Source organism: Emys orbicularis, chromosome 11 (genome assembly GCF_028017835.1).
Source record: "Emys orbicularis isolate rEmyOrb1 chromosome 11, rEmyOrb1.hap1, whole genome shotgun sequence".
In the NCBI taxonomy this organism is placed as follows: domain Eukaryota; kingdom Metazoa; phylum Chordata; order Testudines; family Emydidae; genus Emys; species Emys orbicularis.
In genome coordinates, this window is record NC_088693.1 from 72,447,655 (window position 1) to 72,474,040 (window position 26,386).

General features: G+C 47.5%; 1 protein-coding gene across 1 annotated transcript in view; it reads right to left on the minus strand.

Annotated features, from left to right (window-relative positions):
* The window catches only part of LOC135885283 (aryl hydrocarbon receptor-like), a 115,165-nt gene that overhangs the window by 37,808 nt on the left and 50,971 nt on the right, over positions 1–26,386 (minus strand). The window contains exon 3 of the mRNA XM_065412927.1: positions 15,474–15,589. Coding sequence (XP_065268999.1) covers positions 15,474–15,589 — 116 coding nt within the window. The remainder of the gene's footprint in view (positions 1–15,473; positions 15,590–26,386) is intronic.

A 26,386-nucleotide genomic window follows, 5' to 3' on the forward strand; every position in this document is an offset into this window, starting at 1 on the left:
TGACCTATTGAGCTCGCAAATTATGTGACCTATATTGGCTCCTGATTTAGGCCCTAATACGGGGCAATATTACACCCTTCTCTGTTAATACCCACAGGGCTGTCTCAAAGAAATCTGCAAGGTTGGGGTGCTCTCTTCCAAGCCCTGGATATCTGCAGGGAAGAGACGCTCTATGCTGCAGAGGTGCTTTCCGCATTATGCTGTTCTCTGAGGCTCCCCTCCAACCTGGAAGCATGGTTTCTGTCATTGACTATTCCAGCTGCCCTTGCTTTATATTCCCACTGCAGAGCAGAGGGACAGCCAGGAACAGGAGTCCATACGCCCAGTGGCAAAGCCATGGGGATTTCCGCCAGCATCCGAGAGGAGCACCCTGAGTCAAGAGGCAGCTGTTCCTTGTCTCTGCCCGCACCACACTGACGCCAACCACCCCAGTCAGCCTTGGGTACGTCCAGAGACTGCTGAGCAACACATGAGCAGGCCTTGTTGGCCTGGATCCCTGTAACAGGGTCCCGCTCCACACAGTCTCCCTCCCTGCAGAAACTACACAGGCTCCTCCAGGTGTGCACTTTTATTTGTAGTTCCCTCCACCAATATCACCAGAGTCCCCCTGCAACAGTCTGTTTACAATGTTAACTGAGCTTTTGGCCCTGGCACTAGTACCTGAGGGGGAACAGAGGTCTCCTTACTCTGAGCCCTCTGTGTGACTTGCCCCAGCTAGCCCGGTTCCCCCTCGCTCTCCCTGCGCCTCTTTTATCAGCCCTCAGCTGCTGGGGCCACATGAGTTATTACCTCGCCCAGACCACCAGCCTGATTAGATCATTACCCCCAGTCAGCTTTCCCGGGGGCACGAATTGATCTAAGTGATCAGAGTGCAGGCTCACCTGCTCACTCCCTGCACTCTGTCACACTCCTTCTTCCTGCTGCTTCGGAGACTTTGCCACTAGTACCAGCTCCTCACCTTGTCTCACTGTGATAGGGAGCATGGAACCATCAGGAGTAATTTGGGGAAAGAAAATAAAAGTACAGCATAGTCTGGGGCAAGAACCCTGCCCTGGGCATCAGGAACAGTGGTTTCTAGTCCGAGCTCTGCAACTCTGGGCAGAGCTCCTCCCTCTGTCTCAGTTTCTCCATCGGAGACGCAATCGCTTCTGTGCACTGTGTGAAGAGTCCTGTCTAAGAGCTAGGGGTACACACTCAGTGTTAGCCTGGCTGTGGCATTCTGAAGGATTAGCGGGAAAAGCCCTGTCTCGTGTAACTGAGACACCATGCCTTTTGGCCATCTCATTTGTTTCCCTTTTTGAATGTGGCTGTGGCTTTAGTGACCACAATCCCTGTCGAGTCAGGCCGTACTTCCAGAAATGACGACAGGTCCCGCTGGGGCATGCTAGGTAGACTCCACTTACATCATCACACAAGGCTTTGTGTGATGATGGCCAGGGACTGCAGTCTGGCTCAAAGGAGTGAGGGAGGGCGGCAGAGCACAAAAATCTCGGTCAGAAAGTAGTACAGCAGCCAGCACTTGCCAGCGTTTCCCTGTCCCTCAGACAGCATTAGGCTCGGGGGCACCCACTTCCAAATCTGCACCTGCAAAGCTAAACTGCGACTGGACCAAGCATGCAGCTCCAAAACCCCATGATCTCAGTCACATTAATATCCAGAAGTGTGTGTGAACACCAAATCCCGTAACCCGGGACGGAGGCAGCTAGAACCAGAGTTAGCTATTCTCCGATACCCGAGATGTCATGCATTCGGTATTCCGAGACTGCAAAAGAACGAGCAGAAATCCACAGCAATTATTAAGAGGCATCATCGTGTCAAGTCTGATTCAGTCCTGTGCAGAAATCCTACTGTATTAAAAGGTTCTCAGGCTTGCCCCAGAAGTTTTAATAAACCAATAATATTGGTTCTGTCACTTTAACCACTGCTGGCAATTCGAAGCCTTGACAGCCAACCCTGGACTGCCTTCCCAATTCACTAATGTATAGATGTCTGAAGTAATTAGAGTCTGGTGTGCATTCTTAGCCAAGTTCAGCTATTGTTGCTGCCAATTCCCTTTTCATTGTCCAGATCTCATTTCCCCCCCCCCCCTTTATTCTAGACACAAATGGTCTCTCTATTTTCAGAGCAGATCTCACTGTGTGGGAATCTACTGCAGAGGTTAATTAATGCCACCGAATGCACTACTTTTAACCCTTAGAGCAGGCTCCCGGCAGAAACATTTCTATACAATGACAACAATGATCATTTTTTCCAATGTTTCAATTGTCTGTTGTTAACCACACTGATTGCAGATTGGTTTCATTTCTGGTGAGCAAGATATTAGCCCCACTCGTGTTCTACATTTCACAGTGATACAATGGAACAGTGATGCATTTTAACAAATAATTGCACCCCCTGTTTTAATACACAGAGACTAGGGGCCTTATTCTCATTGATGCTAAAACCTCTTTTCACTACTCTGTCAGTAGAAAGGGGTCTCAAAGAGGGTTTAAGTCACACTAAGTTTAAGCTCTTTTACGTTACTCAAGTGCTGTTTGCGGGGGGCATGAGGGTACGTCTACGAGCTAGGGGTGACAGTCCTAGCTCACACAGACATACGCACGCTACCTCTCATTGAGCTAGCATGCTAAAAATAGCAGCGGAGCCAGGGTAGCACAGGCAGCGGCGTCACGGGCTAGTACATGCCTGCCCAGAGTCCATGGGTATGAACTTGGTGTGGCTAGTCCTGGTGCTACCCTGGCTCTGCAATTAATGAGTCTGCTTTACAGCCTTAGCTAACAACCAGTTGGCTTTAACTCATGCAGCAGAGGCTCACGAACTAAGCCCCAGGTTTGATGCTGCCCGTGTCAGTGTTACAAGTAGGGGCTCATGCAGGATTTCAACTAGGAAGTCTCTGAAGCTCAGGATGCGCTTCCTCAGGTAGGGAAAGCATGTAGCCAACACACCCTCTGGGTGTGGTGTTCTGTCCCATCTAGTGGTACCTGGACCACTAATGAGTCTGCTCTAGTCAGTTAGCTTTTAGCTCATGCAGTAGAGGCTTATGCACTCAGCTCCAGAGGCCCCAGGTTTGATCCCGCCCATGTCAGCATTATACTAGGACTCACAGCGCTAGCTCATATCCTGTAGACATAGGCTCAGTGAAAATGAGAGTCACACCTGGTTTGTTCTTAGAACGTGAGGTTTGAAAGGTTAGAGCTCCGTAATTAGAACATAAGAATGGCCGTACTGGGTCAGACCAAAGGTCCATCTAGCCCAGTATCCTGTCTACTGACAGTGGCCAATGCCAGGTGCCCCAGAGGGAGTGAACCTAACAGGCAATGATCAAGTGATCTCTCTCCTGCCGTCCATCTCCACCCTCTGACAAACAGAGTCTAGGGACACCATTCCTTACCCATCCTGGCTAATAGCCATTTATGGACTTAACCACCATGAAATTATCCAGTTCTCTTTTAAACGCTGTTATAGTCCTAGCCTTCACAACCTCCTCAGGTAAGGAGTTCCACAAGTTGACTGTGCGCTGCGTAAAGAAGAACTTCCTTGTATTTGTTTTAAACCTGCTGCCTATTAATTTCATTTGGTGACCCCTAGTTCTTGTATTATGGGAATAAGTAAATAACTTTTCCTTATCCACTTTCTCCACATCACTCATGATTTTATATACCTCTATCATATCCCCCCTTAGTCTCCTCTTTTCCAAGCTGAAGAGTCCTAGCCTCTTTAATCTCTCCTCATATGGGACCCGTTCCAAACCCCTAATCATTTTAGTTGCCCTTTTCTGAACCTTTTGAATTTGATGTCAGGAGATGAGCGAATAAAAACCAGAAAGGATATACACAGGAGTTTGGGGGACAGATTTCAGAAGTGATTTCGGCACCTCAAGATGCAGAAAGGCACCTCGGTGGATTTTCAAGTGGCACCTAACTAAGTTAGGCACTTAGGCATTCTGAAACTCTTAACAGATACCTCTCTACAGCTTTGAGTACCCAAACACCATTAGCAATCCAGCCCTTCGAGGATAGTGTTTTCAAAAGCACCTATGTGACCCCAGTGCCTAAATCCCATTGACTTTCAGCAGAGGGACATAATGCACTTTTGAAAATTTTACCCTTAATGAAGGAGGGGGGTGTTTGAATTTTTAAACCCATAGTATCTTACAAAGGAATTTAAAAATAAAGCTTGAAATTACATGGCTTTTGTTTAAGAGACTGAGGTGCTAGTTACTATGAAACCAGGAGGATGTACACAATATTTATTATTAAGCCAAGGCAAAAACTACAGTGACAGCTGACAGCACATATCAGCAGTTTGGGGTTAAATATAGTATAAATGTGGTATAATTATTCCAAAAACATGTATTGTAAATCCAAGAAATGTAGAGGTTAAATTATAAGAAATTCACAACATGCTTAGGCATGGAAATGTTCACCCAAACAACCTTAACTCGGCCCTGTAGTGACAACATCCAACAACTGTATTTTTATGATTGGGAAGAAGGTAGGCGAGGCAATGTCTTTTATGGGACCAACTTCCGTTGGTGAGCAAGACAAGCTTCTGAGCTTACACAGAGCTCTTCTTCAGATCATTGTGCTCTCTGGAAGCTCAAAAGCCTATCTCTCAGACCAACAGAAGTTGGTCCCCAAAAAGATTTTGCCTCACCCACCTTGTCTCTCAAATATCTTGGGACCAACATGACTACAACACTGCAAACAATGTTTATGAATCAGGCACATTAGTGTTTGTGGTCACAGTTTAGGTGAAATTTTAAAAGACACACAAAATGTTTCTTTTCTCTCACAGGGTCACTACAGAGCAGAGTTAAGGTGACCTAACTGCACACACCTTCATACAGAGTCTGTGATAAAGGTAGGCATTGAATCTAGAGCTCAGGAGTGCCTGGCCAGTGCCTTAACTTCAAGACCACTGTGATTCTCTGATTAATCAAACCTGTTCTGCAAAAAGCAATTGCCTATAGGCATTTCTGTTCTCACACTTTTGAGCAAAGGCACACAAAAATTTAATATAAAGCTGTCAAGGCTCCTTCCCCACTCTGAACTTTAGGGTACAGATGTGGGGGCCTGCATGAAAACTTCTAAGCTTAACTACCAGCTTAGATCTGGTCCGCTGCCACCACTCCCAATGTGCTAATTCCCTTCCCTGGGTAGCCTTGAGAGACTCTTCACCAATTCCCTGGTGAATACAGATCCAAACCCCTTGGATCTTAAAACAAGGAGAAATTAACCATCCCCCCTCCTTTCTCCCACCAACTCCTCGTGGATCAAGATCCAACCCCCTTGGATCTAAAAACAAGGAAAAAATCAATCAGGTTCTTAAAAAGAAGGCTTTTAATTAAAGAAAAAGGTCAACATCATCTCTGTAAAATTAGGATGGAAAATAACTTTACAGGGTAATCAAACTTAAAGAGCCCAGAGGACCCCCCTCTAGCCTTAGGTTCAAAGTTACAGCAAACAGAGGTAAACACCCTAGCAAAAAGTACATTTACAAGTTGAGAAAACAAAGATAAACTAACACGCCTTGCCTGGCTGTACTTACAAGTTTGAAATATGAGAGACTTGTTCAGAAAGATTTGGAGAGCATGAATTGATGTCTGGTCCTTCTTAGTCCCAAGAGCGAACTTCCCCCAAAACAGAGAGCACAAACAAAAGCCTTCCCCCCACCAAGATTTGAAAGTATCTTGTCCCCTTATTGGTCCTTTGGGTCAGGTGTCAGCCAGGTTACCTGAGCTTCTTAACCCTTTACAGGTAAAAGGATTTTGAGTCTCTGGCCAGGAGGGATTTTATAGTATTGTACACAGGAGGGCTGTTACCCTTCCCTTTATAGTTATGACAAAAGCAAAAACCAGAAAGCTTTGAAAATAAAGAAGTGTTTTTAGTTAATATTGTTTAAAAGGCTGGTGTTGCCATGTAATTCAGAGATGCTTCCTTAGTTCTTAAACCAGAGCTGATTACTTGTGGCTGAATGGGGACCAAAAGGAAGGAACATCCTTTCTGAAGAAAGAAACTTCTGGTTTGGGGATAATCTGCAACTGGTTTGCAAACTAGTCTGCATACCAAGGAGCAGCAAACGCCTGTATGATCTCAGAGGCAAGGCCCTCTTAAAAATACTTTGATGTACTGAAGATCATTTTTATGCAATCGCAGCACTATTTGAGGAATAAATAAGGCTCTTGTGACCTCACTGCAGCAACAACCTTTCACCATAGAAGTGATTTTTTCTATTCGCTAGAGCTTGGAATGAATGGCTCAAAGACATCCAAGGAGAACTCAGCATCCAGGATATTTGATCAGACCAAAAACAGCTACTGATTTATCTTAACAACATAATAGACTAGAAGCATTCGTTACATTTCCCCTTGATGCCTGTGTAAAGTTCAGGGTCACAAATGGCAATATCGGACTGCTATATGGATGGCATTCAATCAAATGTAGGATTCCCCCACCCCCATTTAGAATTGTCACAGATATTGTATCCAGCACAGAAGCCTGTACGAACAGTCAGCATAGATAACTCTCAACCTCTGATTCTAAGTTGGGTTCCAGATCAGGGTTGAGGTCAAGGGTCAGAGTCCGAGTCAAGAGGCAAAGTCTAAATTAAGCTGAGATCAAAGCCAGAAATTCAGGCGCAAGGAGCAGGAACAGTCATGGCAGTTACAGAAGATTCACACTGTGAGGGGGGATTTGATAGCAGCCTGAAGGGGGGGTTCCGAAGAGGATGGAGCTAGGCTGTTCTCAGTGGTGGCAGATGACAGAACAAGGAGCAATGGCCTCAAGTTGCAGTGGGGGAGGTCTAGGTTGGATATTAGGAAACACTATTTCACTAGGAGGGTGGTGAAGCACTGGAATGGGTTCCCTAGGGAGGTGGTGGAGTCTCCTTCCTTAGAGGTTTTTAAGGCCCGGCTTGACAAAGCCCTGGCTGGGCTGATTTAGTTGGGGGTTGGTCCTGCTTTGAGCAGGGGGTTGGACTAGATGACCTCCTGAGGTCCCTTCCAACCCTGATATTCTATGATTCTATGTTGCCTGGACACTTCCTGGAATGCCCCTTAGGTTTATAAGGGCAGGGAGCCAATCAGGAGCCATGGGGCTGCCGTCTGTCAAAACCCTTTGAGGCAGAACTTCCCATGGTCTGTGTCCACGGCGGGTCCTGAGAAGTGGAGCTCAAGCTGGTTACAGCTGCTGCTGGCTGGCAGCCTGGAAGCTCTGCAGGCCTGGGTTCTAGACTTGGGGAGCTGTCTGATGACTGCTTTACGCTACATAATGGCCAGAGAAACTAGCTGGCAGACACAAAAGCAGGGTCAGCAGGTACTGCAGCACTGGGATGGGGCCCCTCCCCTCAACACCCTTTGGACTCAGCTGTGCTGCACTGACCACCCCTACCCCAGGGCTGTAGGACCCGAACTGCACCCCTCGTCTTTCTGAGAGGGCAGGAAGAGGAAATGCCTTGGATGCGTCAGAGCCAGAGAGCAAAACAAAGAACAGCCCCAACAGATATTACAGCAGGGGCCTTTGGCCAGTGGCCATTCACAAACCCACACTCATCTGCTATCCCCCTTCCCCTGCCCTGTGTCTGTCTTGGCTTCTGAGATTGCAGGGGCTTTTTGCTCAGTCCGTACAGCGCCTTGCACACTGGGGCCTTCTTGTGCTACTGGCAAAAATGAAGGACAGCCCTGGAAGGCTACATTGCAGGGATGTCTTGCTGACCACACAGCTACCCGTTCTAGGGCTCGGCCTATACACAGAGACCAATACAATGGAGGCCTGATTTGGTAGCAAAACTGGTTGAAGTGGTTCAGCACTATGTTCAGACACTTTTAAATTGATTGAAAGCTGGCTCATGGGTGCACAATTTAGAGGCACATGCTAAGCAGACAGATCCAGTTTTAGACCAATATAAGAGTCCACACACAAAATTGACACTGGTTTAACTAAACTGATTTAATTTCAGCATGTTACGTTTAGACAAGCCCTGGCTCCTATTTTGGAATTAGACTTGGTGACCAGGAGGATGAAGATTATACCCACTGCTGCATCCTGGCCGAGGCACGCACCTACCCTCATTCCCATTCTGGCAGCATGACACTTCGTACTGGTCCCGCTCTCTGCGATTCGTGGACCTGGCTGGGTTTCTAATCTGTCTGAGGGAGACTGCTCGACAGCCCTGGGACCCCTCCCCTCCCAGCCTGGGAGGACGTTGCAACTGTCTCCTGGCCTTGACTGTCCACAGAGTGGCTGCTAAGCGCCCCCTCCCCTTGCACCACCCTCAGACCACCTGAGGCAGTGAAGAGGCTGGAATCCCACGTGTAGAAATCCTGCTCTGAATTGATCCCCAGTTAACGAACGTCTGAAGGTTTTTTGCAGCAGCTCTGACGTTCCTCCCCCTGCCAGAATCTTCACAAAGCCCCAACGAGCAGGGCTGTTCCCAGGGATGGATGGGCAGGGGAAGCCCCTGCATGCTCCACCCAGTAATAGTTGAACATTTCTTGCCTGGGGGGCGGGGGAGGGAAATCACTTTTCTAGCTCCTGGCAGCTCATCAGGTGGGATTGGCTGCCTCCGGGAGAGCAGACCAGTCTCTGTGGAACAGACAAAGGGCCCAATCCTCATGTATAGCCAAGTTTTATACCTCTCCCCTGAACCTGAGGTGAGCTGTGTGCGAACTGGCAATTGGTAGGATCGAACAGCCTTAATCTCTTGGCAGTGCTTCTTGCAAGCTTTCCAACACATTTCCAAGCCCCATGCTTTCAAACTGATTTCCAGGTGCCATGCAGGGTGTTGGTTTTGGCCCGGCTCTTGGCTACCTTAGAGGCAGCTCTGTCTTTTTGCTCCATCTCAACAGCTGGGATGCTCTAACTGAGCATCCCCAGGTATGTACATGGGGGGGCAGAGCCGGCCCTTGATAGGGCAAATCGGGGTGACCACTCTGGGCTCTGGGGGGCCTCCGTGCTTCGACATCACGGTGTCAGATGGGGTGAGGACAGCAGCTGTCTGCCTTGAGCAGAGCAGGCAGAGGCAGCCAGCAAGCAGGAGGCAGCGTGGTGTGTATGGACCCGCCTCCCCCCCAGCGGTTTATACCATTTGGCATAGCTGGGGGGGGGAGGGGCTCAGCAGGCCCGGGTCAGGGGTTTCTGGCTGCTGCACAGATAGGTGGGCTCCCCCGTGGCACCTGCGCACAGATGGTGCAGCCCCCGCCTTGTCCCTGGGCTCTTGGGCCCCTGCTGGGCCCGGGGCAACACTGGCAGGAGGATGCTGCGCACGCAGCTCCCCCGCCCCGTGTGCCCACCCTGGACCCGCCCTTATTCGAATGCGGAGGCCAGGGAGTGTGGGGGTCCCAGCCCGGACAGGCACCCCCGACTACCAGTGGGTTCACCTTGCTCCAGGTAAGCCTCCTCGACCCACGCCCCGCGGAGCAGCTGGAGCCCCATCGCCCCCAGGGGAGACCCAGTGTGCCCCCTGCCCTATGGGGGGCCCATACAGGCTGATTTGTCCCAGGCTCTGCACCCCCCAGGGACAGCCCTGCGTGGGGGCCCATGGCAGAGTATTCTCAGTGGTGGGCTCTTGGTTTCTCCATTGGTCCAGCAGGACATAACACCATCTGGTTACGGAGGTTTCTGCCAGGGAGTGGATTCGGAGAGGGAAGTTTCTACATAGTTTGTCAATTTCTTTATAGCTGAGATCATTACATCAATTCAGTTTGCTTTAATTTCTGTAAGTTTCTAGGGTGTGTGTGAAATAAGAACAGTCTTCATTTTCTTCATCCACATCCATTCAGCAGAGCTTCCTTTTTTGTTTTATGACACCATATTTAATTATGTTCTCCTGTTACTGGGAGAGGGGAGGTTATTTACCTGTAACTGGAGGTTCTTCAAGATGTGTGGCCCCTATCTGGATTCCACTGTGCATTATGCATGCGCGCCATGTGACCGGAGTTGGAGAATTTGAAAGTACTGTCCTTTGGTCCATGAATGTGCCCAACTCACCTCTTGCTTCCATCTGAGGCAATAAAGCGTGGGACGGACCAACCGCATCTCGAATCTGACAGATCCAAACCAGAGGGGTAGGAGAGTGGGAAGTGGAATACAGATAGGGACCACACTTCTTGAAGACCCTCCAGTTACAGGTAAGTAACCTCTTCAAGTGATGGTCTCTATTGTATTCCACTGGGGGTGACTGACAAGCAGTACCTAAGTTGCAGGAGGATGCAAGGATGGAGGGCGAGAGGGTGGTGCGAAGAACCGCCGTGTGCCACCAAGTCCTGCGCCAAGGCATAGTTGTGGCGAAGGTGTGGGCAGAACTCCACATGGCTGCTCCACGTATGCATATGAGAGGCACGTCCTGAAGGGAGGCTCTGATCGTAGCTTGAACTCTAGTAGAATAAGCCTGTACCCCCGTGGGGGGTAGGTTCGACATCTGGTAGCAGAGTTTAATGCAGCTAGAAATCCATTTGGAGATTCTCTGGGTGGAGGTGGCCTGTCCTCGGAGTCTCTCTGCTACCGCAATAAACAGTCTAGGGGACTTTGATTGGCCTTCTACCTGCAGAGAACAAAAACCAGAGCTCGGATGTTGAGGGAATGAAGGCAATGTTCTTCTACAGATGCGTGCGGATTCAGGGAGAAAACAGGTAAGTGAATGAATTAATGTCAAACTGGGAGATCACCTTAGGTATGAATTTTGGGTGTAGTGGTAAGGAAACCTTATCCTTGTGGAAAGCTGCAAATGGTGGCTCTGCCCTCATAGCTCTAAGTTCCCTAACCCTTCTTGCTGAAGTAATAGCCATGAGAAAGGTGACCATTGGCTCAAAGGGAATCTTCATTAATACCAAGAGTACCAGACTCAGGTCCCATTGAGGTGCAATTATTTTGAGAGGTGGGAAGGTTGAGAAAGCCTTTCAAAAAAAAAAATCTAGCAATTAGCGGGTGTGTAAAAACAGAGTAACCTTGCACAGGAGGATGGAACGTGGTGATCGCTGCTAGGTGCTATGTCAAAGTGCTGAGGGTGAGCCCCAATGTCTGTAAGGATAGAAAGTGACTACGACTAGGGGACTCTGTTGCTTCTGGTAAAACCTCTTTATGTTGTGCCCAAGATGAAAAACGTCTCCACTTAGCACAGTAACATTATCTAGGAGAATTTTTCTACTGTTAGGGAGAATGCCTTGTACTGCAGGGGAACATGCCCGTTCTGTAGGTGATACCCACCCAAATACCATGCCCTGAAGTGGACTGGATGTGGATTGTGGTGCTTGATCTCACCATTGTACTTGGTCAAAAGGTCAGGAAAGTTTGGGTTGGGGTTCTCGGTGGGTGGGATCACATGTGCAGGAGATTGGGGAACCAGAATTGAATTGTCTGGGCCAAAATGGGGCAAATCAAAATGACCGTCGCCTTGTTTCAATAGATTTTGTGGAGCACTCAAGATAGGAGCAGTAGAGGGGGGAAGGCGTAGTTGAGCTGGTCTGACCAGGAGAGGAGGGCATCGCCCTGGGAGTGGTAACCAGGGGCTTTCCTGGAGAAGTATGTGGCGCACTTGCTGTTTGTTTGAGAAGCAAAATAGGTCCCTAGTTGGGATCCCTCATTGTGTGAAGATATCATGTAGCACTGCATCCTGAAGTTCCCATTTATGATCAATTGCAAAGTATCTGCTGAGTAACCACATTCTGCATTCCTGGAAGAGAGGTTACAGATAGGGTGCGCTGATCGCTGACACACCAGTTCGAGAGATTGATCATTTCTGCACATAGAGCGACGGATCTCACTCCTCGTTTTTTCATATTAAAGATCGTTTTGGTGGTGTTCATCATGATGCAAGTGGATGAGTGGAAGAAAGGATTCACACACAAATCTTACTGCTCAAAGTTCTAGGATATTGACGTGCAGCCTGGATTCTTGAGTGGCCACATCCCTTGTGTCACACGGGTTGTCTGTATATGCTCCCCAGCCTAACAGGGATGCAGCTGTGATGCTAGTTTTGTCTGGGGGAATAGGGAGGAAAGGGGACTCCCATGCACACGCGATGTGGGTCTGTCCACTATAGGAGGGATGACAGTACTGTGGTTGGGACTATCAGCATGAAGTTCATAGTGACAATTCGGTGAGTACATGGACTGAAGCCATGTCTTTAGACAGCAAAGGTGAAGTCTTGAGAAGGAGAAGGAGACTGGAAAAGGGCAAATATAGTGCCCATCTATAAAAAAGGGAAATAAGGACAACCTGGGGAATTACAGACCAGTTAGCTTAACTTCTGTATCCGGAAAGATAATGGAGCAAATAATTAAGCAATCAATTTGCAAACACCTAGAAGATAATAAGGTGATAAGTAACAGCATGGATTTGTCAAGAACAAATCGTGTCAAACTGACCTGATAGCTTTCTTTGACAGTGTAACAAGCCTTGTGGATGGGGGTAAGCAGTAGATGTGGTATATCTTGACTTTAGTAAGGCTTTTGATACTGTCTCACGTGACCCTCTCATAAACAAACTAGGGAAATACAACCTAGATGGAGGGACTATAAGGTGGGTGCATAACTGGTTGGAAAATCATTCCCAGAGATTAGTTATCAGTGGTTCACAGTCACTTGCTGGAAGATTCTCTGTATCTTGAAGTCTTTAAACCATGATTTGAGGACTTCAATGGCTTAGGGCTGGTCCACACTAAGCCCCCAGTTCGAACTAAGATATGCAACTTCAGCTACGTGAATAACATAGCTGAAGTCGAAGTATCTTAGTTCGAACTTAAAGGTACTTACCGCGGGTCCACATGTGGCAGGCAGGCTCCCCCGTCGACTCCGCCTACTCCTCTCGCAGAGCAAGATTACCGGCGTCTAAGACGAGCACTTCCGGGATCGATTTATCGCGTCTAGACAAGATGCAATAAATCGATCCCAGAAGATCGATTGCTTGCCGCCGAACCAGCAGGTAAGTATAGACGTACCCTCAGACACAGGTCTGATACAGGATTGAGTGGGTGAGATTCTGTGGCCTGCGTTGTGCAGGAGGTCAGACTAGATCAGGGATCGGCAACGTTCGGCACGCGGCTCGCCAGGGTAAGCACCCTGGTGGGCCGGGCCAGTTTTATTTACCTGCTGACGCAGCAGGTTCGGCCGATCGCGGCCCAGTTGCACACATACATAATGGGAAATGACTGCCTAGGAAGGAGTACTGCGGAAAGGGATGTGGGTCATAGTGGATCACAAGCTAGATATGAGTCAACAGTGTAACACTGTTTCAAAAAAGTGAACATCATTCTATGATGTCTCAGCAAGAGTGTTGTAAGCAAGACATGAGAAGTAAACTGCATTAGCTTCCAGTTCATTTCTTAGTGCAATTCCAGGTGTTGGATTTGATCATTAAAGCTCTATGGTTTTGCCTGGGGCGTGCTGGTCTCTGTGATGGTGCACAGTAGCAGTATAGTATGGGCAGTTCTTCCCCCGGTTCCAATTCATGGGAAGAGGTGGACTCTGGTTCGAATGGTGGTACCGTTGGAGCCGATGGACTGGCGTATAACATTCAAGGAAAGCATGAGAATCTGTACTGCCGGCATAGCCCATGGCGGGGATGTGAGTTCTCTGGAAGTGGATGGACCTGAAGGAGGAGACTGGATCCAGACAGGCTTCCTGGGGTGCAGTCATGGATCTGCATCTGCCTAGTGTAAGGGGCATTTTCTCTTTTCCGTTTGCCGGTACTGGTGTTGATGTCTTTCCTGGTGTGGGAAGTTCTCGTGTCTTGCGGGGTGCCGGAGATGGCAATACTGCTTTGCTCCCAGAACCATTGGATCCCATTGTTTATGGGTCTTCTTCTCAAGCCTGTGGGACTTAGAACATGCCGTGTCCCCTTGGGCCTATCTGGTGCAGGGAATGTCTAGTTTCTTGGAATTGGAGGAAGAAGACAGTCTCATGCTTATGGGTATGCTTCCTAATCTCCTGACTAGGCCCCACTATGGGGTCACTGGGGGTGGTTCCGCCAGCACCAGAGTCAGACGTAGCAGTGGGAGGCGCACTCCTTGCTGAATCAGGCCGATGTCTGGGGTAGTTCCCAGCCTGGGTTCAATGCAGTCTCATGGCCATCTCCATGAGATACTTGCAAAGACAAAGTGCTGAGCCTTCTCAGGTATCGCTGGGGAAGGACTGGCAAATACTGCACCTAGCTGCAATGTGAGCTTCTCCCACCCAAGCAATAGAGGCAGCATTGATGGTCACAGATCACTGAGAAGGATCACAGGCAAGAGGTGCTGAGTTTGAAGCCTGAAGTCCTGGGCATAGTCTGGTACTTGAACAGGGATACGGGGTGGGGAGTAATGGGGAAAGTCCCAGAAATCTATTAAACTGTTAAAAACTAGAAAAGAAGTAAAGCTATGTTAACTAATAAAACTATTTACAATCATAATTAGAACTGTATCAGAGAGGAGGACCCAGAAGCTTTGAATCCGGACCATGTGGCGGCAAGGAGAACTGGAGATGTGGCGAGTCAGGACACATGCACAGACCAACGAACACTACTTCCAAATTCTCCAACTTCAGGAGCATGCATAACCCACAGTGGAATACAATAGGGACCATCATTCAAAGAAGAACACTGGGTTTTGTCTTAAAAAAAAAAACTGTGCGCCTGTACCCCCTGCGGGCGGGTGGGATTGAACCAAGGACTCTGGAACTTAGTGCATGAGCCTCTATCACATGAGCTAAAAGCCAACTGGCTGTTAGCTAAGGGTGTAGAGCAGACTCATTAATTGCGTTTTCTCTCTCTAAGTGGTCTTGGTGCCACTACATGGGACAGAACACCACACCCAGAAGGTGTGTGGGTCAAACAGATATTTATGGCAGCTTGAAATGATCCAAGTCAACTGGGTGGGGAGGGAGGAATTGCTCAGTGGTTTAAGCATTGGCCTGCTTAAACCCAGGGTTGTGAGTTCAATCCTTGAAGGGACCACTTAGGGATCTGGGGCAAAATCAGCATTTGGTCCTGCTAGTGAAGGCAGGGGGCTGGACTCCATTACCTTTCAGGGTCCCTTCCAGCTCTCTGAGATATATATATTTTAACTCCCATGGAAGTGAGTGGGAAGGATTGAGTCCTAAATGGCAAATTGTAAATGACTCTTTACTGCCTTGTATACGTGTTCAGACAGGATGTAATACTCCACCAATGCTTCCATTTTACACCAGTGCTAGTGACTACAAAAGGTGCAAAGCAGTGGAGAATCAAGCTCTGTATCTTTACACCATGCTCTACTGTGAAGTGTTAAATAAGAGGTTGGACTGATCTCTGCAGGCTGGAATAATAAGGCAACCAGGGACTGCATGGTCTTTTTTTTTTTGTCAGTCACATTTTGAACCAAATATTTGTCCGTTTCTAACACAGAGGCCCCCGTGAGGGTAAATGCACAGGAGTCAAGGTGGAAGAGGAGAGCGAGAAAGTGCCCAAATAAGCCTTGCAAACAGACTTGATTGTAGAGAGAACGCCTGAAGCACCAACCTGTAATAGCAGTTCACCCTCTGGCATGATTCTGTCAGCCAGTCCCAAGGTCCTCCCATTGTCATGGTCGCCATTCCTTTCTGCTCCCGCTTTGGAGCAGTGACTCTTCAGGGCAACTGCAATGAAGCAAAGTAAAGAGATGTTAGTGCTGAAATAATGTTTACAAAATCACTGCTGGGAATGTCAGATTCTTTTACCTCGAACAATTTGTTCTCAGTTTGGCTTAGGTGCTGCTTCTTCGAAGAAAGCCTGCGCTGCTTGCCAGCTGCTTGCTTTGCTGTTCAGAGTGTTTATGGTAGAGGCCTACCATGAAAGCAAGAGGCACGTAACATGCCCTGTGCAAACAGCAGCTAAAGCCTTGCCATAGGCCACTAGAGAGAAGTGTCCGAACAGTACATATCACACATGTGACATTTACCACGGACTTCAAACAGTCACTATTTTTAAAGGCATGTTTGCTTTCTGTTGGTTTGCAATTGTAGAAATTTGTCCTTTGGCTAAAAAGGGCTTAGCTGAGGTTTCCCCCAGCCCAGCTCTGGTCTCTGTTTAGAGGGATCCATTGCTCCTCTTGGGGAAGGGGGTGGGGGAAGCAAAAAAAAAAAGCCGAGGATGACCCCAGAGTCCAGCAATGCTTCTCTCAATAAAAGAGGCTCATGTACAAAGCAGCGTGAGAGCAACTTCTGGACACATAATGGCAGTTCCATGTGTCTATGTGGTCATGGCACTAGCAGTCTGACTCCTTAGCAAACAGCCTATTATTTTTGTGCTCTGCAATACTTTAATGGGCCATGTCCTCACCTGTGTAAATCAATGTAACTCTACTGAGGTCAGAGCTATGCTGATTTACACCATCTGGAGAGTTGGCCCTTTTGAGCATGTGGAGGGTGTAATGTTCACAAATCCATCTAGTAATTTCGTATTTCAGGGTTTGCCCTGTATTGTCCAAACTAATTTGGCTACAATAGTGAGGATGTGACTTAGAGAAGGGAAAATGTAGTTAAGAAACTAATGAACCAAAAGGACGGAGGGGCATGCATATATGCACACCCACAAAACATAGAAGTGTACAGTCACAGAAAAGACAAGTCTATAATGGTACTTGCTTTGGAGGGTCTCCTAATGAGTTACAATAATATGGCTCTGCAACCATGAGAAGATACTGCATATAAAGTGATAGGATTTTATCTTAGCTCAGGGGTCGGCAACCTTTCAGAAGTGGTGTGCTGAGTTTTCATTTATTCACTCTCATTTAAGGTTTCGCGTGCCAGTAATACATTTTAACGTTTTTAGAAGGTCTCTTTCTATAAGTCTATAATATATAACTAAACTATTGTTGTATGTAAAGTAAATAAGGTTTTTAAAATGTTTAAGAAGCTTCATTTAAAATTAAATTAAAATGCAGAGCCCCCCAGACCGGTGGCCAGGACTCGAGCAGTGTGAGTGCCACTGAAAATCAGCTCACGTGCTGCCTTTGGCACGCATGCCATAGGTTGCCTACCCGTCTTAGCTGATGGGTAAATGCTCCACAAATTAGATTGAAGTCTATAAATTGGTTTCAGCCATTCCTAATCAGCATCCAGTCTTCTTGGTCTAAGTAAAAGATTCAAGGTGCTTGATACAACAGACATACCAGCGTGCAGTCCAAACCAATGAGTAGCTGTGTCACCCCAGCCCTGTAACCTGGGCTGCCCTTTATACTGCTTTGCTGCTGTAGCCTCCAGCCTGGACTGCTCACAAAGAGCCTCCAGCATGTAAGTCACTCCCGGCTGCATCTGTGTGTTCTCTGCAGCCAGCCAGCCGCACCTCAGCTCTTACCAGCTTTAAAGATTACCTCAGGATGACCCCAACCCACTCCCAGATTTTCTTCAGAAACATACGTCCTGTACTGCCCAGCCCTCTCTTGGATAGTACAAATATACTGAGTCCATTATTCCTTTGGAGGAATAATATGCACACAACTTGTTACCTCAGTGGAGCCACCCAGACACTTCAACTTGGACACACTGGATTAGATAAAACAATAAAAACAAGTGTATTAACTACAGAGAGAGATTTTAAGTGTGCAAGTAATGAGGCATAAAAGTCAGAAATGGTTATAGGAAAATAAAGGCAACGGGAAGCGTTTTTAGCTGACTGCTCTGAATCTAATAGTTTGCTAGGAGTTCGCACCACATGCTTTCAGGAGTCTCACTGAGCAGTCTCTTTAGCTCAGGACCCCACCCCCAGACTCTAACGGCTGCTTCCTTTGTCTTTATAGTGAATGCGCTGGGCAGGAAGAGAGAAGTCTCTGTCCCTTCTTTTTGATAGTTCTGGCCCCCCTTTCAGAAGCATATCCAGCTGGGAGCAGGGCAACAGGCAGCCTGTGTGGAAGGAAACTCCATGTGGTTTCTTTCCTAAGATTGTCTTCATGTACAGTGGTGCAGCTGTAGTAGTGGCTTCACTAAACCACTACACCAACGGGAGAGCTTCTTCCATCAGTGCAGTTAATCCACCTCCTCCAGAGGCAGTATCTATGTTGGTGGGAGAAGCGCTCCCATTGACATAGCACTGTCTACACCGGGGGTTAGGTGGGTGTAACTACGTCACTCAGGGATGTGGATTTTTCACACCCCGAGCGATGTAGATATACCAATATAGGTCTGTAGACCTAGCCATAGATTTTGCCTCTGCCCCCTTTCCTGCCAATGAATGGCCATTTAGCAGGTAATGGTCCATCAGCTTTCTTTACATTTGCTGAGGCATCAGCTTGCCCTTTGTCTCTGAGAAACTAAGGCCACTCTCCAGACTGCTCAGGAGAACATACTTTTAGTCATAATTTCAGCCTGTGCTTAGAGCTTCACATATAGTGAAGATTAGCACTTTAACTCTCCCTGTGACGTTGCACTCCATATGTTTTATGGAAATATGCTTATGAGTGTAAATATGATGTAACTGGTTTATGCTTTATGCAAAAGGTCTCCTGTAAGGTATCATAACAAAGGTTATAACCTACTGAATATATTCCTCCTATTTGTATGTATGTATCATTCTTGTATCTGAAGCTAGAAATATGAAGTATAACTCTGAGGTCCTATTGTAATTATGCAAAGTGTGGGCCATTAATGGTGGTTTAGAATCTTGATGGCTCCCATTGACTAGGACAATTGGTTGTAAATGGTTTATTTACCTGCAAGCCTTCCTGTGTACATGTGGGCTAACCCAGGAAGAATGGAGAATGGGGTCTCACAGGACATGTGACCATGTCACATGATACTGGAATCCATCTTAATCCTGATACTTTTCCATTTAGAAGGAGGGGTGGGGACCCAGAGAGACAAAAGATTCCCACCTTGTGACAAAGCTATAAAAGGGGGTGGAGCAGGACAAAGGGGGCTGCCAGTCATGAGAAAACCCCTGCTTACCACCTGAGATGTCTGCTGGAACTAACAAGGACTGTACCAGGGATAAGGACTGGGCCTAGACTAGGAAGGAGTCTAGTCTGTGAAAGAAGTTTATTGGAACATCTCTGAGAGTGAGATATTACCTGTAATCAGTTTCTTAGTGTATTAGGCTTAGACTTGCGTGTTTTGCTTTATTTTGCTTGGTGACTTACTTTGTTCTGTTTGTTATTACTTGAAACCACTTAAATCCTACTTTTTGTACTTAATAAAATCACTTTCGTTTATAAATAAACCCAGAGTGTTTAATACCTGGAGGAACAAACAGCTGTGCATATCTCTCTATCAGTGTTATAGAGGGTGGACAATTTATGAATTTACCCTGTATAAGCTTTATACAGAGTAAAACAGATTTATTTGGGGTTTGGATCCCATTGGGAACTGGGTGTCTGAGTGCTGGAGAAAAGTAACCTGCTGAGCTGTTTTTGGTTAAAGTCTGCAGCTTTGGGGTGTGGAGCAGACCCTGAGTCTGTGTTGCTGCAGGCTAGTGTGTCTGTCTCAACAAGGCAGGGTTCTGGAGTCCCAAGCTGGCAGGGAAAACGGGCTCAGAGGTAATTTCAGCACATCAGGTGACAGTCCCAAGGGGGTCTCTGTGACCGAACCTGTCACAACACCATTCCTACTGAAGGGGGAAAAGGCTAGAGAGATCAAAGGCTAGGAACAAAGCATGTGGGCCATACGTACACAATGGGGGAACTCTATCCTGGGAAACTGTGACTCCAACAAAGATTTGGGGGTTGTGGTAGATAATCAGATGAACAAGAGTGCCCAGTGAGACATTGTGGCCAAAAGGGCTAATCATAGAAATCATAGAAAAACTAGAACTGGAAGGGACCTTGAGAGATCATCAAGTCCAGTCCCCTGCCCTCACGGCAGGACCAAGCACCATCTAGATCATCCCTGATAGATGTCTATCCAACCTGCTCTTAAATATCTCCAGTGATGGGGATTGCACAATCTCCCTAGGCAATTTATTCCAGTGTTTCACCACCCTGACCGTTAGGAATTTTTTCCTAATGTCCAACCTAAACCTCCCTTGCTGCAATTTAAGTCCATTGCTTCTTGTCCTATCACCAGAGGCCAAGGAGAACAATTTTTCTCCCTCCTCCTTGTAACACCCTTTTAGATACTTGAAAACTGCTATCGTGTCCCCCCTCAGTTTTCTCTTTTCTAAACTAAACAAGCCCAATTCTTTCAGTCTTCCCTCATAGCCCAAGTTTTCTAGGCCTTTTATAATTTTTGTTGCTCTTCTCTGGACCTTCTCCAATTTTTCTACATCTTTCTTGAAATGTGGTGCCCAGAACTGGACACAATACTCCAATTGAGGCCTAATCAATGCAGAGTAGAGTGGTAGAATGACCTCTCGTGTCTTGCTCACAACACTCCTGTTAATGCACCCCAGAAGCATGTTTGCTTTTTTTGCAATGGTGTCACACTGTTGACTCATATTTAGCTTGTGGTCCACTATGACCCCTATATCCCTTTCTGCAGTACTCCTTCCTAGACAATCACTACCCATTCTGTATGTGTGAAATTGATTGTTCCTTCCTAAGTGGAGTACTTTGCATTTGTCCGTATTAAACTTCATCCTATTTACCTCAGACCGTTTCTCTAGTGTCTCCAGATCATTTTGAATTATGACCCTATCCTCCAAAGCACTTGTTTATTGATAAGAAGGTCATGTGAAACCGTATCAAATGCTTTACTAAAGTCTAGGTCTAGTCACGTCCACCGCTTCTCCCTTATCCCCAAGGCTTGATATCCTATCAAAGAAAGCTATCAGATTGGTTTGACATGATTTGTTCTTTACAAATCCATGCTGGCTGTTACCTATCACCTTATTATCTTCCAGATGTTTGCAGATGAATTCCTTAATTACTTGCTCCATTATCTTCCCTGGCACAGAAGTTAAACTGACTGGTCTATAGTTTCCTGGGTTGTTCTTATTTCTCTTTTTATAGATGGGCACTGTATTTGCCCTTTTCCAATCTTCTGGTATCTCTCCCGATTTCCAGGACTTTTCAAGATGATAGCTAAAGGCTCAGATACCTCCTCTATCAGCTCTTTGAGTATTCTAGGATGCATTTCATCAGGCCCTAGTGAATCACTGGATGCATAAACAGGGGAATCTCAAGTGGGAGAAGAGAAGTTATTTGACCTCTGTATTTGGCACTGGTGTGACCGCTGTTGCAATACTGGGTCCAGGTCTAGTGTCCTCAATTCAAGAAGAATGTTGATAAAGTAGAAACGGTTCACAGAAAGCCACAAGAATGATGGAAGGATTAGAAAACATACCATAGGCTCAAGGAGCTCAGTCTATTTAGCTTAACAAAGAGAAGGTTAAAGGGTGACTTGATCACAGCCTGTAAGTACCTACATGGGGAACAAATACTTAATGGGCTCTTCAGTCTAGCGGAGAAAGATAAAAATAATCCAATGGCTGGAAGATGAAGCTAAACAAAATTCAGACTGGAAATAAGGTGTGAATTTTTAACAGTGTAATTAACCACTGCAACAATTTGCCAAGGGTTGTGGTGGATTCTAAATCAAGGATAGGTGTTTTTCTAAGATATCTGCTCTAGGAAGTTCTCTGTGTTATACAGGAGGTCAGACTAGATGATCACAGTGGTCCCTTTCTGGCCTTGGAATCAATGAATCAGGAGCAGACTGGCTCACAGAGCAAAAACCTGTAGATGAGCCCATGGGAGAGACTATAGTTGTAAACAAAGAGAACCAGAGAATGCAGCAAAATTGATATGAGGCCAGGGTATTCCATCTCTTATACAGGGCCGCCCAGGGGGGCAAGTGGGGCAATTTGCCCTAGGCCGCGGGCCCTGCAGGGGCCCCCACGAGAATGTCGGAGGCTCCCCCCCGCCTCCGCCTTCCCCCATCCCCCGGCGCCTCAGCGCGCCGCATCCAGGAGCAGCCCTGGACAGCGCTGCAGCGGCGTGGCTCCAGCGGGGCCTGAGCTCCCCCCACTCAGAGTCATGTTGTTGGGGTCCACTAGGCATAGCTACCAGGTAACTCGGGAGAGCGGAAGACCAAAGTGTCGATGAAACTCTCTTGCTCTGGGTCTATCTGAACCCCCAAACACCATCTTGTGAACTCTCACCTACTTCTGTGTTCACTGCTTACAGGCTTTGTAGCAAGCTGAAGCAGAAATGTAAGGGTCAGCTTTTCTAGCAGGCAGACTGCTGTAAACAGGTCTTGCAAGGCCAAAAGATAAGCAGGCGTATGGGAACTTTTCTAATTGTAACTGCTAGAGAAGGGAGGGGTGGGAGGTGTAAGAGGGAGTAACAGACAAAGGCTTACACAGAAACTGCTTGAAGTATAAAAGGTAAAAGTTATTTGTATTTGTTGCACTGGATTTGAGACATGCTGGTCTCCTAGTGCCATTTCAGAGCTCTGAAATAAACTTGGCTTGCTTTCTCCCCTCGGTGTCTTTATTGGTGCCAAGCACACCGGGCGACGGACCATTTGAAGTCCGCCTCGAGCACTTGGGCGGTAACAATTTTGGCGTCCCTGGGTGGGCTCGAGGCTGAAATTTAGCCTTGCCCGGATCCCTCCTGGTGGCCGACGGATTACGGCGACGACCGACGCCCAGCGCGCACCGGTGACTTCATCAGGGGCCTCGGCAGAGACGTGGTTTGCTCGACCCCGGAGGGCACAACGGTGCAACGCACATAGACAGTGGAGAAGCAGCTGCGGGCGACGGTGCAGAACCGGACCCTTGGATAAGGTAGGAACAGTCCAGTGGGGACTTTATCTGTCTTGACCTGGGGATGCCCAGAGGTCTACCTGTTGTGACTTGGGGACGCCCAGAGTCTCCCTCAGTATGGGGCAGGGACAGAGTACAGCCGGCAGGGTACAGTGTACACCTTTAGAATGCATTCTGGTGAACTGGAAGGTGTTTGGATCTGATCAGTTGATTAAAAGTAAATTGAAAAGGTTCTGTACAGTTGATTGGCCTCAGTACCAGCTGGAGTGCCAAGAAAGGTGGCCACCGGAAGGATCACTTAATTACAACACGATCCTTCAGTTGCTTTTGTTTTGTCAGAGAACAGGTAAATGGAATGAACATCTCTATGCGTATACGTTTATGGTGTTAAGAAATAGGACTGATATTTTGCTCAAGTGCCATTTGACTCCGACAGGCTCGGTAGTATGTGCTGCTAAACCCCAGAACCCTCCCACTGTTGTAATGCCAGAATCGGTGTCCCCTTCGGCTCCTCCACCCCCACAGGCTTTAGAGAGTACCCCCCCCCCGTGGGATTGTATCCGTTGATTACTGAGAGTGTGGTAGCCCGTCCAGGAACACAGGAACGGCCAGCACAGATAGGGTCAGTGTATTCTTCCATAAGCCTGACTGGGAAGATTGTAATATACTTATGAGAACCCTGTTGTCTGAAGTGGAGCGGAATCAGGTTACAGCCAAGGCTAAGGAGAAGGCACGGAGAAGGCATTTAAGGTTTAAAAGGGAAAAGCTATTGGACTCCAGAGGTTGTACAGAGTGGAATCCTCAGAAGTGAGTGTGCTCATCCTGGTTTGTTGCTTCAAAGCTCTGTACAGAAGTTATGTTACTGGAAAGGTGTATGATGGCAATGAGTATGTGTTAATGGTTGGAGAAAAGGTGTATGAGTGAAGAGTGGAAGGTTCCTTTGGAAGTTAGAAGAAGCCGAGAAAGGGAGAAGAGGAAAAAGCACAGAATGAGTTAACTGAGAGGAAAATACAGCTAGCAAGCTCATCCAAGGACAGCGAAAACTTGGCTGACCACCAAGAGAAAGGGGGGGGGGGGGGCTGAATGTGCCCAAGCAACTGAGATCAGCAAAATACTGCAAGGCATAATGAAGACAACAGAAGGGTTAAAAAGCAGCTTTGTTGGACTGTATTGGCTCAAGGGTTTAAAAATTCCCCCACTCTGTTTGGACAGGCTTTGGCCAGAGACTTGGAGGAGTGGGATAATTCAGACAAAGCCCTCCTGCTGCAATATGTAGATGACTTATTAATTGCTGCTGTGGGTCTAATCCCTTGTCTCAGAGCTACTGTGAGTCTCCTAAACTTTATTGGATTGCGAGGATACAGGGTATCTCAAAACGAAGCCCAAATTGCTCTTACAGAGGTTCAATATCTGGGATTTCACATCAGGCAGGGAGAGAGACAGCTCTCAAACGAAAGGAAGGAGGCTATCTGCCAAGTTCCCATCCCCAGCAATCGTAAACGGCTTAGAGCATTCCTGGGCATGGCAGGCTTTTGCAGAATATGGATTCCAGAGTTTGGACTGTGGGCTAAACCTCTGTATGAATGTGTTAAGGGAGCGGATCAAGACCCCTTTCACTGGTCCCCAGAAGCGGACAGGGCATTTAAGATCTTGAAAAGGAAGCTAATGGAAGCTCCAGCCCTCGGCTTGCCCAACATATCTAAGCCGTTCCAACTGTATGTGCATGAACGAAAAGGGGTAGCTTTGGGAATGCTTACCCAGCTATTAGGTGCCTGGAAGCGTCCTGTAGCATACTTTTCTAAACAACTGGATCAAGTTTCAAAAGGATGGCCAGCCTGTTTGAGGGCGGTCGCAGCAACTGCTCTAGTGCTTGGGGAAGCGGAGAAGCTGACACTGGGAGGAAGTGTGCAAGTGTATATTCCCCATGTGGTCCGAACCTTGCTGGACACTAAGGGTGGTCTCTGGCTCACACAGGCTCGGGTTGCTCGGTACCAGGCGAAGCTGTTAGAGAATCCTGAAGTCACCCTGCAGATCTGTCCCTCCCTTAATCCAGCTACACTGCTACCAGACACAGAAAAGCAGGAACATGACTGTTTAGAAATCATAGATGTTCAGTATTCTAGCCGCCCAGATCTAAAAGATCAGCCACTCCCAAATGCTGACTTTGAATGGTATACAGATGGAAGTAGTACTGTTGTGGATGGGCAAAGGAGGGCTGGTTATGCTATTGTGTCTCTTCATGATACCGTGGAAGCTGAGAGTTTACCGGCAGGAACGTCTGCCCAGCTTGCTGAACTAGTGGCCGTGACCCGTGCCCTCGAGCTGGCAAAAGACAAACGGGTTAATATCTTTACTGATTCAAAGTATGCTTTTGGGGTATTGCATGCCCACGCTGGTTTGTGGAAGCAAAGGGAATGCTAACAGCCCAAGGCTCTCCGGTTAAGCATGGGTCTCAAATTCTCCAGCTTTTAGAAGCAGTACAACTCCCCTCAGCAGTAGCAGTGGTGCATTGCAAAGCCCATCAAAGGGAAGATCAAGATGTAACCAGGGGCAATGCCAGAGCAGACAGGGAAGCTAAGCAAGCTGCTACCCTGAAATCACCAACAGAGGAGAATGCCCAAATGCATGCCCTCATCCCATCAGTGGGTGAACTTGCAGCCCCTCAGTACTCCCAAGAGGACAGAAACCTGGCTGACAGTCTCGGTCTCCAGGAAAAAGAGGGATGGTTTTATTCCACAGAGGGAAAAATCCTCCTGCCCAAGGGCCTGATTCGACCGGTGTTGCAGAAACTGCATCAAACCACACATGCAGGCAGAGAGGCTCTTACCCAGCTCATGACTAAATATTTTCTAACCTCTGGACTTAAACCCCTAGCATCACAGGTACAAGCTGAATGTTTAATCTGCCAAAAGAATAACCCTCGACCAGGAGTAGCAGTGCCTCCAGCCACCCTGGAACCTACCCCAGGCCCAGGATTGGTGTGGCAAATAGACTTTATTGAGTTTCCCAGGACTCAAGGGTACAGGTACCTTCTTGTTTTAGTGGATCGATTCAGCGGATGGCCTGAAGCCTTCCCATGTCGCAACAACACTGCCAAAACAGTGGCTCTTAAGTTTGTCAAGGAAATTATTCCTCGCTTCGGCCTCCCCCAATGGATGGAATCTGATAATGGAACACACTTCACATCTCAAGTGGTTCAAAAGATATCAAGTGCTCTGCATTCGTGCTCTCCCTAAGGGTAGGATAGGGCTTAGTCCCTTCGAGATTATGTTTGGAAGAGCATGGCCTATGAATGGTACCCCAGTTCTGGCAGGGGAATGGGAAGTGGGGTATGGTTTCTTGTCTCAGTACATGTGCCCTCTGTCTGCTGTTCTTTCTTTTCTTCACAGGTACACCAAAGATTCACAGCCTCTTCTGCTGGATACTCCGGTCCACTCCCTGCAGCCTGGTGACTCCGTTCTCGTGCGGACCTGGAAGGACGAGCCTCTCCAAGAGAAGTGGAAGGGACCCCACACCGTCCTGCTTGTCACCCATACAGCGGCAAAGGTCGAAGGACACAAGAACTGGATTCATCACTCTCGACTGAAAGCAGTGCCCATTCCTAAACAGTGGACTGTCCAGCCTGCGGAGAAGACTGCTAACGACGATTTGGGACTTAAGCTGCTATTCAAAAGACAGTAAGGATCACTGGGAATGCGTTGTGATCTTTCTGAACAGTCACAGCATACTCCCCGCGAAAACCCTGAGCATTGGTTTTA